This window comes from Lepidochelys kempii, chromosome 16, assembly GCF_965140285.1.
Source record: "Lepidochelys kempii isolate rLepKem1 chromosome 16, rLepKem1.hap1, whole genome shotgun sequence".
NCBI classification, from domain to species: Eukaryota; Metazoa; Chordata; order Testudines; family Cheloniidae; genus Lepidochelys; species Lepidochelys kempii.
In genome coordinates, this window is record NC_136395.1 from 12,520,817 (window position 1) to 12,533,244 (window position 12,428).

General features: G+C 44.4%; 1 protein-coding gene across 2 annotated transcripts in view; it reads left to right on the forward strand.

Moving 5' to 3' along the window:
• Window positions 1-12,428, forward strand: part of PAPPA (pappalysin 1) — a 228,169-nt gene that overhangs the window by 201,296 nt on the left and 14,445 nt on the right. For both annotated transcript variants that reach the window (XM_073313934.2, XM_073313935.2), the window contains 2 exons: window positions 4,124-4,195; window positions 8,472-8,570. In XM_073313934.2, coding sequence (XP_073170035.1) covers window positions 4,124-4,195; window positions 8,472-8,570 — 171 coding nt within the window. The remainder of the gene's footprint in view (window positions 1-4,123; window positions 4,196-8,471; window positions 8,571-12,428) is intronic.

Genomic DNA, 12,428 nt, shown 5'->3' on the forward strand with positions numbered 1-12,428 from the left:
TGTGGGGCATAGGCATTTTGTTAGCCCTTTGACTGGGGGGGTGGATACCACCTTCTGTATATAGCTACAGGGAGAAGACAAAGCTGAACAGCTGATGTGGTTTAATGCAGGTAAGTAGAGCTGGGAGACATTTTTCACACTAATTTTTTGGGGGGTGAAAAGTGCAGATTCAGAGACACATACACGTTTCACAAATTCATGTCGTTTTCACTGAATTGTTTTGGTCGAAAAACAATGGGGAAAAATATTCCCCCTAAATCAAAAGGTTTTGACTTTTCAGTTCAAAATTATTTTTTGTTCATAAATTTCCTTTAATTCTATTTTTTTTAATTTTTAAAATGGTTTATAATAGTTGAAACATGTCATTATGGTTGAATGAAATGTTTTGTTCAATCTGAAATGATTCTTTTCCGGCTTGTCATTTCACCAAAAATTTAAAAAAAAAAAAATAATAATTTTCAGATTGAACCAAAACGATTTTTTTAAAGTTTTTCAGAATGGCCAGTGAACTGACAAATCCATTTTTCTCCTGGCTCTACTGCTGAACTCAGTGAAAATAACCAATAGATCCTCTACAGAGAACCAACTTTACTTGGCAACAGCCTTTCTGAAGAAGAGGCTTCTCCAAAGTTGCCTCCAAACTTACTGAGAACAAGTTCCCTCCCCGTTTATTTAAACACCACCTCCCTGAAGCACCCCGGTCTGGTCTGTGCACTTGAGTGGTGGCCTATGCTAGGTCTTTACTAGGGTTGTTCACCCACTAAAGCACAGTAAACAAATGTTATGGCAACGTGCATTGATTTGGGAATTTAAGTAGTATCTATGTTTTTATGCAATTAGATGCTCGTGGCAAATTCATAGAATCATAGAATATTAGGGTTGAAAGAGACCTCAGGAAGTCATCTAGTCCATTCGCCTGCTCAAAGCAGGAGCAACACCAGCTAAATCATCCCAGCCAGGATTGTTCATAAGAACCTCAGTTTTGCAAAGTTTGAGCAACTATAGACTGGACATCCACTTCAGCCCATGAATTTTCCCACAGAAACTGTCCACTGTCCTATCACTTCCAGTGTTTTAATTCTTCCTTTCAGTTGACTTCTTGCTAGGACTGTTTGTAATGGGATATGGAGTCTATCATCTCTAAGCAGTTGGTGTGAATCCAGCCCAGGTGGTTGGATCAGTTAGGTGACTGCTCAGTGCGGTCATGTGGGATAGGTTTGGTGCTGTTAGGGCAGTTCTCAGGCTGTAGCAATTGTCCATCTCAACAGAGAGACAGAGAACTGAAGGGGCCATGGAGAGGAGTCTCCCAGTCAGGGCTGGTGCATATCAACAAGACATGGTGATTGGGTGCTTGCCCTGCTGCTGCGAGTGCTTGACATCTTCTGTGGATAAACACAGTCCTTCCCTTTCCAGGACGGCCGGGCCAGTCTCTTTCTCCAGCTCCAAATCCACATACTCAGTCACGTATATTGGCAGCAAATGGTTTTTTGGTTTTAATGTTGGTGTCCCAGGGAGCAGAGGAAGTTCTTTGGAAATGCAATTATTTTTCTCATATTATTTGGATGGGTCTGGGTATGGAGAAGGGTAAGGCCTGTATTTTTCTTCAGTTCTCCTTCAGTTTAGCCCTGGGTTCAAAAGCTCCTGGAGGCAGTCCTTGCCTCTCCCCAATCCCTGGGCTTCTGTGTTTTGAAACCTAAAAAGGTTTTCTCTTTTTTGCCCTGAAGCGCAGCAAATAAAAGGGGGAAAAAAAGTCTTACCATTTGTGGCGGCCTTGAAAGTTCCAGATGTCTGTCAAGAGCTCATTGGGAGCAAACTTGATGCTGTGGGGCCCCTGCGCCTTGCGGTCTCCCTCGCTGATGGGATAAACAACATTGGTTTCTCCCTCCGCCCCCGCCAGCTTCCCCGGCCTCTTCCCCTCTCACATAGACGGGCCCTGTTGTGAGACAGGTGGGGCAGGCCAGGCCTGACTAATAGTGGAAAATCCGAGGGTGTCGGAAAGATAAACAGCCCTGTGCTGATAGTATAAAAGTCCTTTTTCCTAGTGCACGTCAGGTAAGCCTCAAATGACAGAAACTGTACACACATGCTGAGGTTCCCCTGCAGATGGCTTAAATTAGGCCTCAGATAAGTAGGGAAAGGGATGGCTCATGCCACAGTCCCTTCTAAATGTTAATTCCTTTCTTTCCTAAGCCTCTAGCACAATCCTGACCGTTTGGAAAATGCCCCTTGGCACACCTCACAAAACCAGCGGTTGTGTCACCATTGTTATCTTAATACGATTGTTCCCTCCTCTGTAAAGGAAACCAACCTTGTGAAATGAGTGTTGTGACTGATGGACGTTCAGGGAGGGTGGGGATGAGAAGGCAGCATAGAGATAGCTGTCATGCAGTCCACGCAGTACTCCTTACTAAGCTCGCTTCCGGTAGGGTCTTTCTTAAGTAGGGGAGAACTGGTTTAGATAAAATAATAATCCTCTTTGGTTCCTTTGGACTTTCCCTCCTCTTCTCTCCACCCAAAGACTATCCAAACCCTCAACCATTTCTTGATATTTGAAAGAGTTTGGCTTAATCTTCTTTTTCCTATAGTTTCCATGTTTGTGGGTACCATTACCATGCTGCGTGTGCCTCCACTAGGGAAAAAAAGTGTATTCTTACCTTGTAGTAGCTGAGACACGGTAACTAATGTGAGGTAAAACCCAAGTGAAGACAAGGCAGATTGTAGTTTTACACGAATTAGCAGGTCAAGGTAAAGACTATGGGGAAGGCCTCATGATAAAACTACACACTGCCTTGTCTTCACTGGGATTGTACCCCATGTTAGTTACCATGTGTCAGTTAACATGAGGTAAGAATGTACCTTTTTTCCTAATGAAGACAATGCCCCTGTGACGACTGGGGACTCAAAGTGAGAGTGTCATCAGAAATATGACTATATTATATATATATATATATGGATGAGCTATTACCAGCAGGAGAGTGAGTTTGTGTGTGTATGGGGGTGTGGGGGATGTGAGAACCTGGATTTGTGCAGGAAATAGCCCAGCTTGATTGTCATGCACATTGTGTAAAGAGTTGTCACTTTGGATGGGCTATCACCAGCAGGAGAGTGAATTTGTGTGGGGGGGTGGAGGGTGAGAAAACCTGGATTTATGCTGGAAATCACTTTAGATAAGCTATTACCAGCAGGACAGTGGGGTGGGAATAGGTATTGTTTCATATTCTCTGTGTATATATGAAGCCTGCTGCAGTTTCCACGATATGCATCTGAGGAAGTGAGCTGTAGCTCACGAAAGCTTATGCTCTAATAAATTGGTTAGTCTCTAAGGTGCCACAAGTCCTCCTTTTCTTTTATCAGAAATATACCTGCTCTCATGAGTCTCCCACTCCCTTCCGCAGACCTGTCGGGTTTGAAGAACTTTTTGAAATATCTGTGTTTTGCCCATAACTAGTCCTTCCCAGCTTTGCCTTACGGAAAAGTCATGTACTATTTGATGAAGCTGAAATAAATAGGGTTCTATTGAAATGACTCTAAATGTAATAGCGGATATAGCCCTTTTTATGGGTTATTCTGAGTGGTCTTGTGGGGATACAGTGCTATTTAAAATCTATATGAGGGTGCAAAAGACTTATAGAAAGGTTTCCATTTTCTATTCAATTCTAAAAGACTTTTTTCCATAAGAGCTTTTTTCCACCCCCATCACTCGCCCCAGCAATCTCCTCATGCAGCATGGGAAGGATAGGCAGCCATAAAAAGTGGTACCTGGTGGCTCCAAAGAAGCCCCCTAAAGCCATTCCGAAATATCTCCCCCACACTTCCCAGAGCTAGAGCCTGGCTAGAACCTTTCCCTGCCACATCTCCCCGCCATGAGTGAAATATTTAACATGACTATTCAGAAGAACCTTAAGTATTATTTTAATCCCAAACATTCTGTTATTGCAAGTGTCAAGTCCAACACATCTTGTAAATAGTTGGAGTTCTGCCAGATCCTGAAAATTCAAGAGGTGTTAGGAATGGGACTACATTGGGAGAGTTTGGTGGGGTGGGGGGCATGTATGCAAGCACATTCGCTTTGTGCACACTGATTTCTTTGTCTTAGCCCATTTCTTTCTCTCTCCTTCTCCAGAGCGTTGTCTGCACAGCAGGACTCAAGTGGTATCCGCACCCAGCGCTGATTCACTGCATCAAAGCCTGCGACGTGAGCATTAGAGTTAATTAACTAAGCCCATCCACTTTGGTTTCCTAGGGTGGGTGGTAACAATGGATGCAGATGAATCAGTTTTAAATCTCTGTTTCTAAGGAATGGCCAAATCCGGTTTGGTCTTGTCTTTACTTGCAGTTAAATGGTCTTCAGCTATACCAGTTCTGACACCTATTGGCAAGAAAAAGTCATTTTTCTAGTGCAGAGCAGTGCTCAATGACAGCTGATGATTGGACGAGCCTTAGAGTGTCTAACTAAGGTGGACAACTCTTTGCTACTAAACAAGCCTGATTCCCTTCACTCGGGCATTCTCAGGGTTTGGCGAGTCATCATTGGACAGTCGCAAAAGCCTCCAGTTGTTTGCCTTGATGTTGAAGGTGTTTAAGGGTGCTCTGTCTGACTAGAAATTGAACTCTCTGAAAGTCCAGGGCACCCCCTCTCCCCTGAACTTTGGAGAAGAGATCAACGTTAGGAAAGAGAAAGGAAGCAAGAACAACCCAGATGTGGAGCTAGGGCAGGAATGACTGGGAAATGGCTGGAGGAAGGAGGACCGGAGATGCGGACTTTTAAAATACTGAGATTGGGATGTTTCAAAGGGGCTTAAGAGAGTTAGGCACCCAACTGTCATTGAAATACAATAGGAATTGGGGGCCTAACACCTTTGGACTTCATTGGAATTGCCAGCCTGAATTAGTTTCTGAGTTGTTCAAAAACCCGGACACACGTCACCCAATACAACAGGGAAAATGGCCACTGATAGTAAAAACCCACCAAGTGGCCCCTCCAAGCCAAAGTTTTGCCTCCTAAAGGAAACAGTGTTGATGAACCCTGCCAGACAGGTTTTCTGGGCACTGAACTCATCCTGTTTATGAAGGACTTATGCCTCAAGGCCCTTCCCCACCCAGCAAACGGTTCAAACCAAGACATTGTTAGCATCTCGTACCCTTTCTATCTGAACAAGCATCCAGTCAGATCTAGAGCCATGGAAAGCGTTTCCAATGAAACCTAAAAAACATATTAAACTCTCCTGGTTTCATCACATACTCAGCCCTCTGCCCTGAGATACTGAAAGGTTAACAAACCTCCCCATTGAATCTCAGCCCATTTTTGAGCAAATTGAGGCAGTTTAAGGCTTGTTTCTGGCTTTTTAGTCTCATGTGCCATTAATAATTAATGATTTTCAGGAAGTATGAAATGTCTATTGGCTGCTTCCTTTAACAGTTGTAGAAGTCTTGACATATTTTGTGCAAAAGCAGCACTGGGCACCTCTCTGTGTGTCTTGGTGCTGACTTGCCCCCCACCGCTGTGTTGTCTGAACACTCCACAAACTTAACTTCACAGCCCCTTTGTGAGGCAGGGAAGCGTTATCCCCATTTACAGAGGGAGAAACTAAAACATAGAGGGATTAAGGTTCAGATCCTCAAAGGTCTTTAGGCCCCTAATTTCCAATGGAAGTTGGGGATATAAATACCACTGAGGATCTGGGCCTAAGTGACTCACCCAATGTTACACAGAGAGTCTATAGAAGAGCCAGGATTTGAACCCATGCCTCCTGAGTTCCATGCTGGTGCATTATCCTTAAGAATGTCTTTGCTCCTCTGAGCCTTCCGCTAGCACCTAACTGAGAATCCCAAGCACTGATAATACTCTCAGCACCCCCATCCCATCGGTAGATATTACTCCAGTTTTACAGGTGGGTACGCTGAAGTGAAGTGACTTCCCCAAGGTAGCAGAGCTTGGAACGAAACCCAGGTCTCCTGACTTCCACACTAAATACTAGACCACAGTGCCTCCTCCTGTGTGGATGTTGTGCAGTACAACTTTCACATGGTAAAAGACAGGTTCTTCTTCGAGTAGACATAGCCATGTATTCTGCGCGGGTGTGCGCACTCTGTGCGCCAGAGCCAAAGAACTTTACCTATAGGGGCAGCGTTCACATCCTGCCCTGGCTATATAAGGGTGGCTAACCCCCTGAGGTCTTTCTCGCCGCCCATGGCCAAGAGTTGGAGATCTGTGTGGTGTCTTCACCTCACAATTTCATCTCATTTTCTGCGAACTGTTGCTTGTATATAATAGTAGGAGTACCTTAGGTTTAGTTAAGCGTTAGTTTAATTTTAGCTAGACTACTTGGCTGACTTGTTTGATGCCCTCACCAGTTGTCCAGTGTGTAGGGGGGGCATCCCCAGCATCGACTCCCACTTTAACGAGGGACACGTTAAAGACAGTGGCTCCATCTGCAAGTCATTCCCAAAGAGGACCCTGATGGCGTGAGATCTGCTGTTTAAGCAGTACCTCCTGGAGCAGGCCACGAGGCCCGCTTCAGCACTGAGGCCCTCATCTGCTCAGCAGCCGCCTTCGGACCTGGCAGGTGATGCCATTCCGCATTTAGGCTCTGGTGTTTGCCCCAAGCGGAAAAGGGTTGTTCATCCTCCTTTGGTCAGCGAGGAAAAGGTCCCATAAAACAAACCAGAACCATTCCAGGGCTCAGGGAGACTCCTCCTCCTCCTCCTCTTCTAAGAGGAGTGCTGACCAGCACAGGCATGTGGGAGTGAGCAGGTCTGTCCAGCCACTCCCTGGCCCAGCACCGAGGGCAATGAAGCCCAGTACTGTCAACTCTGGTTGTGGTCATGGGCATCCATTGAGTCCAGTACTGACCACATCGGCCCTACGCCAATAGCGTACCAGGCAGCATCAGACCTACTTTGTCTCTCAATCCTGGACGCTTCATGATTCAGGAGTTCTCCAGGGCTCTGGTGTCTACTGGCTCATCCTCTATTCTCTAGAGAGAGCTAAACATCCAGGGACCATTAAGAAATGCCAGTTATGTGCTGATGAATCATTGGGTACCAACTCCTCTGCTATTTAAGAAGCATTCTTACTCAGGCAGACTTTGAAATGATGTAATGATTTACCAGAAGCTATTATTACTGACGTGCCTTTTTTCTGCTTTTTCTTTCCCATCATTGCTAATTGCCAAGATCCCTCTGTGTCAATAGAAACCTTCTTCATCATCATTCTTTCAGTAGTGTCATAGCCTCTCCATCGAAATCTTTACCATGCTATTGGTTGTGGGCTACTGCATAAAACATGTCATCTGTGCAGAGAATGATCCTTCCAATATGTAGGGCGTTAGCCAAGAATGGGCCAGGCCATGTTCTTCAGCATAGGGCTATGGAGGAAACACTCAGTATGGAGTCCCCTCCTTCCTGCATGGAGGGGGTTGAGCAACCTTTCCCATTATCCCAGGCCATGGGGAGGCAGTGTTCTAAGCCAGTAATAACATGATTCTGCATTGATAGCAATGGGAGCTTTACCTGTGTAAAGGCTCTAAGAAGATGATTTCCTTGACTTTGCTTTTCAAAGTGTAACCCAGGCTAATGCAGTGTGACTTTTTGTCCCCTTCTAGTGGCATGTATAGAGGTTTTATGAGTCTACCCCTGCAGCTGAACTAGTAGACCTGGTCTTTTAGCTCAAGCAGTAAAGGCACATGGTTTTAAATACAGAGGTCTCGGTTCAGTCCCCCCAGATGATTCAACCAAGAATGTTCTTACCAAAGCAAAATATTTATTATCTTTCCCATTCTGTCCCTCCAGACAGGCCCCCTATTCTTATGTATTACAATGGAGGTAAAAGGCATACTCCTCAAAAAGTCCCTATTGACAGCTTTCCAGGGTGGAAAGGTATGTCGAATAAGTAAATGGATTGGCAGGTTTATTGGGAGATTGCCCAAATATTACATATTTTTAAAGTGACCTTATCGAAATAAAATCATATCTTTTTTTTAAAAAAAGCCCTTGCCTGTATAACTATTAGCACATTAAATAAATAAAACAGAAAAGCTTTTATGGACCAAAGCCAGTGCTAGTGTAAATCACGATAGCTCAATGAGAGTCAATGCGTTAAGCCCATTTACACCAAGTAGACATCTTGCCCAACAATTCTAATTTTCTTACCACCAGTTATGCTTTTTGTTTACTCTTTGCACAAAGCTCATTTGGAAGGTGAAACTAGACTAGCCAATTTTACTTCCAGATTTTCCTACATGGGTACAGCGTTGTTATGTTTGGGTGTCCAACATTTCAAAAGAATATTTAAATTTGCAACAGTAATATAAGTCTGGGTATAAGCTGCTTTGTGGTGTCTTTTTAGAATACTTATGAACATGGCCATGGCTTTTAAAGAGGATGTGTCTGGCACTACCAACAGTAGTGCTAGATCCTTCACTGAGGACTGTATCCATATTCTCAGCCTCTTCATGCTGTTTATTTTTTAGCCTTTCATGGGGGACAACTACTGTGATGCCATCAATAACCGAGCCTTCTGCAACTATGATGGAGGGGACTGCTGCACCTCAACGGTCAAGACCAAAAAGGTAGGTCTGCCTTCCCCTCTCTTACCCAGAGCTCCCCAACAATGCAGGCTTAGGCTTGGACAGTAATTGGTGTCCAGCTGGAGATCCAGGATGTGGAGAGATCTTCAGCTGCACAAACATTTCCAGGGGCAATGAACATTGTCCTACCAAAGGCACTGAATTTCTGCTGGTTCATTTGAAAGTGCTCTCATTCTCCTTTGGTCTGCCTTTGTGTTTCCCATCATAGTCTGCCTTAGGCCCGTACAGCAGGTGTTGTTACACAGGGATATTGCTTTACCTCCTTCGTTCTTGTTCTAAACCAATGGTTCCCTGGCTGCTTTACAGACAACTGCTGGCGCCCCCTCGAGACTGGTTTGGCGTGTCATCAGTAAAGCGGTCCGACGTTAGTTCTGACCCTGACTCTTGTGGGAATTACAGACAGGCACACTGAAAGGAGGATCTGCTGCATACAGTGTAGATTCCAAGGTCACTCACTAAGGGACTGACAGAGAATTTAGCCACGTGTTCATGCTTACGTACTGAATTTTGCACAGCTCTTTACCTCTTCTTTGGGATTTGTGGTTGGGACAGAAAGCCAAAAATCTTGATACTAACAAGGGAGGTATCTTAGATGGAAGTATGATAGGCTTAGTGTGTTTCAAGGCCAGTCATACCTGTCTAAGGAAAGGCAGTCTGTATACCATACCTGGAGGACAAAGAGGATGTCTCTGCAGGGAACACAGTCTTTTCTAAGTTGACCCTCAGCATGAGGGTCTTTTTTCATTTCTCCTTTGGTTCATTTGGCCATGTCTACCAATTCTGTGCTGTGGCATGTGTCTGGTATATCAGGGATCATTGGAAAGGGGCAGTGAGCAATGACTGGTGATAGGTTAATGTCATCTCTTGGTAGCAGCAGAGAAGGGATGGGGGTAGTGCTTTAATTTTCCTAATAGTGCCTCTTTTCAGATATTCAATATATCTTTGTTTTTAAAATGATTTGTGTGAACTGTGCAGGCAAAGGGGCAGCCCTGGCAAGGGAAGTTCTCTCTTTAGTCACAAATCACGTATTGCCTGGGCGGTGGCATGGGCATGATCGAGGATATCATGGGCAATTGCTTCCCAATTGATATCCCTCAACCCTTAACTGAACGGGCCACCTCTTGGGATGTAAGGGAGTGTTCAGTTTCCATGGCCTAGTCAGTCATTGGCCTGTCCGCTGGTATAGCCCAACAAATGTGGCAGTAGGTTTAAGAGGGGGTACGTCTCCACAAGGAACTGGACTAAGACCTCCAAACTTATTCCATATAAGATACTAAGAGGGGAGGGAAGAGAGGTTGCAAATTACTGTGCATTGGCCTGGCTCTGTTCCCATTGGCTTTTGTGGGAGTTTTACCGTTATCTTCAATGGAAACAGAGTTGGCCAACACTGAGGGCTTTTGAAAATCCCATCCTCAGTATTTCCTAATCATTCACAAGGGCCAACTCCTCAAATGAAGTGTTTTCTCCAGACACATGCACTCAGCTTTCAAAGACTTTTAAAACACAACAACAAGAACCCAGAAACCAAACAAAACACACAAAAGAAATGAGAAAACCAACCAAGTCCTAGGCTCTTCAAATCAAAAGTGAGATGGCCAGTGCCTAGTTTATTAAATTTATGGCATAATAATCTAGCAGCCAGGCACATAGCATGATGTAAAAGTTTCAGAGGAAAAGGGTCGTTTGAGGCCAGCAGTGTGTCTCATGCAGTTCAAAGGAATGGCCACCAGCTCACAGACACCTGTTTGAATTCCCATGCAGACACTCAGCCATATGGGGAAGTTAGTTGTTTTCCGGTCTAAGGGCCCTTGGCTGGAGAACAGATTTTAGGCATAGCTATTCAAATACAGTCTCCTCCTTTGAAGAGCATTATGAGTGGAATGTTAAAGGAGATATTCCAAAGGGAAAAACAATGAAAGGTGAGAGAAAAGAGAGATGCATAAAAATATTCCACATACCAAATCCTTCCAGCACAATTTGTCACCTACTTAAAAGCCACAGCCTTAAAACACATTTTGGGTGTAAAGGCCAAAACCTGAAGGAGTTATAGGGAGGGGCAAACCCAGCTCTTTTAATTCCAGTACCAGATGATGGTGTACTTCTACGCAGTTGTTAGAAAGTGTTCAAGCGTTTGAGGGAGACACCCACCTCTGCTGCCTGCTGTGTCAAATTCACACACTGCAGTCTCACAAGGCTCTTAAAAGAGGACTAGTAAAATATTGTGTATTTGCACCGCACCTTTCATCCCCAAAGATCCCAAGACATTTTACAGTCCCCACTGAAATACAGTCCCCTCTTTTCAGTCCTCACTGCAATATAGTCACCTCTGAGTGTTTAGCGGTGCACACCGCCACCACATTTTGTTTTTAAAAAGGAAGTAAAGAATCATTGCATATCCGGTTGAAGCTGCAGGTGTTAACAGTCATGCCGAAGGCGAACTGAGGTTTTTATTGACCACAAACGGTCAAAAGTTTGGTTTTATGTCTCTTCCAAAAAAAGTGCAAAAAGAAAAGGAGTACTTGTGGCACCTTAGAGACTAACCAATTTATTTGAGCATGAGCTTTCGTGAGCTACAGCTCACTTCTGAGCTGTAGCTCACGAAAGCTCATGCTCAAATAAATTGGTTAGTCTCTAAGGTGCCACAAGTACTCCTTTTCTTTTTGCGAATACAGACTAACACGGCTATTACTCTGAAACCAAAAAGAAGTGGTATCTCCAGCTGCAAAGCAACCACATAGAGCTGGGCAGTATGGAAATAAAAGGTTCCACCAAAAAGTCCCTGGAACATTGACCCCTTTTCTGTTCACTTTCCACAAATGTTCACGCAATCGTGTTACACTGGTATGAAAGTTCACAGAAAGGCAATTAAATTTGCATGCATAAGGATTGGCAGAAACCAAATTTTAAATTGGTCCACACATCTATTAGAACAACATGGCCTTGTGCGCTCCTCCAGTCAAGGAATGGAAACAATGCCATATGACTTACCAGACCAATCGCAACTCGGCTGAAATAATCAATAGTGAATACTTGCCGAAAACTGCTCACCATCAGTCCACAGAGTTTAAAATAAATCATGAAAGAACTGCATGGAATACTTTGATATTCAGTGAACACGTTCAGTAATATTGAGGTGAATACATTTTGAGGCGATTGCGATCTGTCATGGGTATTTAGTAAGCAGGGAAAGGATACATTCGTCAGATAAATGATTTGTTGTGCATTCCTGGATCAGCTGCAGTGTCCCACAGCACCATGCCCAGGAAAAGATTCTGGGAGAAGAGCACTGCCTAATGAATCATCAACACCACTTCCTGCAGCACCCTTTATGGAACCAGCCGACAGGCCTGGCAGTTAACAATCAAAGGTTGTGCACCTAAAACTCAGGTTCAGTTTCTAGTCTAGTAGGGACTGGTACACGTACAGACAGCATGGTAAGCCCCTGAGGGAAAGAGTATGGGGCACTGCTGGGCTGCCTGCCCCATTGATGACCCGGGAGTGGGTTTGAAGGACTCCATAGGGAAGGCCACCCAACTCCCCTTGGCCAAAGGAAGGTCACCACAATGCATGTCCTCGAGGGAGAAAGGGCTTCTGTTGTGGATCCAGCGGGAACAAGGTCCTCCATTAAGAACAAAATAAAATCTCATTTATTTTTAATGTCTGCAACCTCCTGACCTGGCACAGATTGCCAGCTTGCTCTTTGCCCAGCTGCGCTATGAAACTGCTTTTTGCTTTGCATCCCACAACACACAGAAGTAAGGTATTTATAAAACATGTTTTAGAAAAATATGGCACATTGTTAAAGTAAACAAGCAACTACCCAGGCATTTACTGGACATC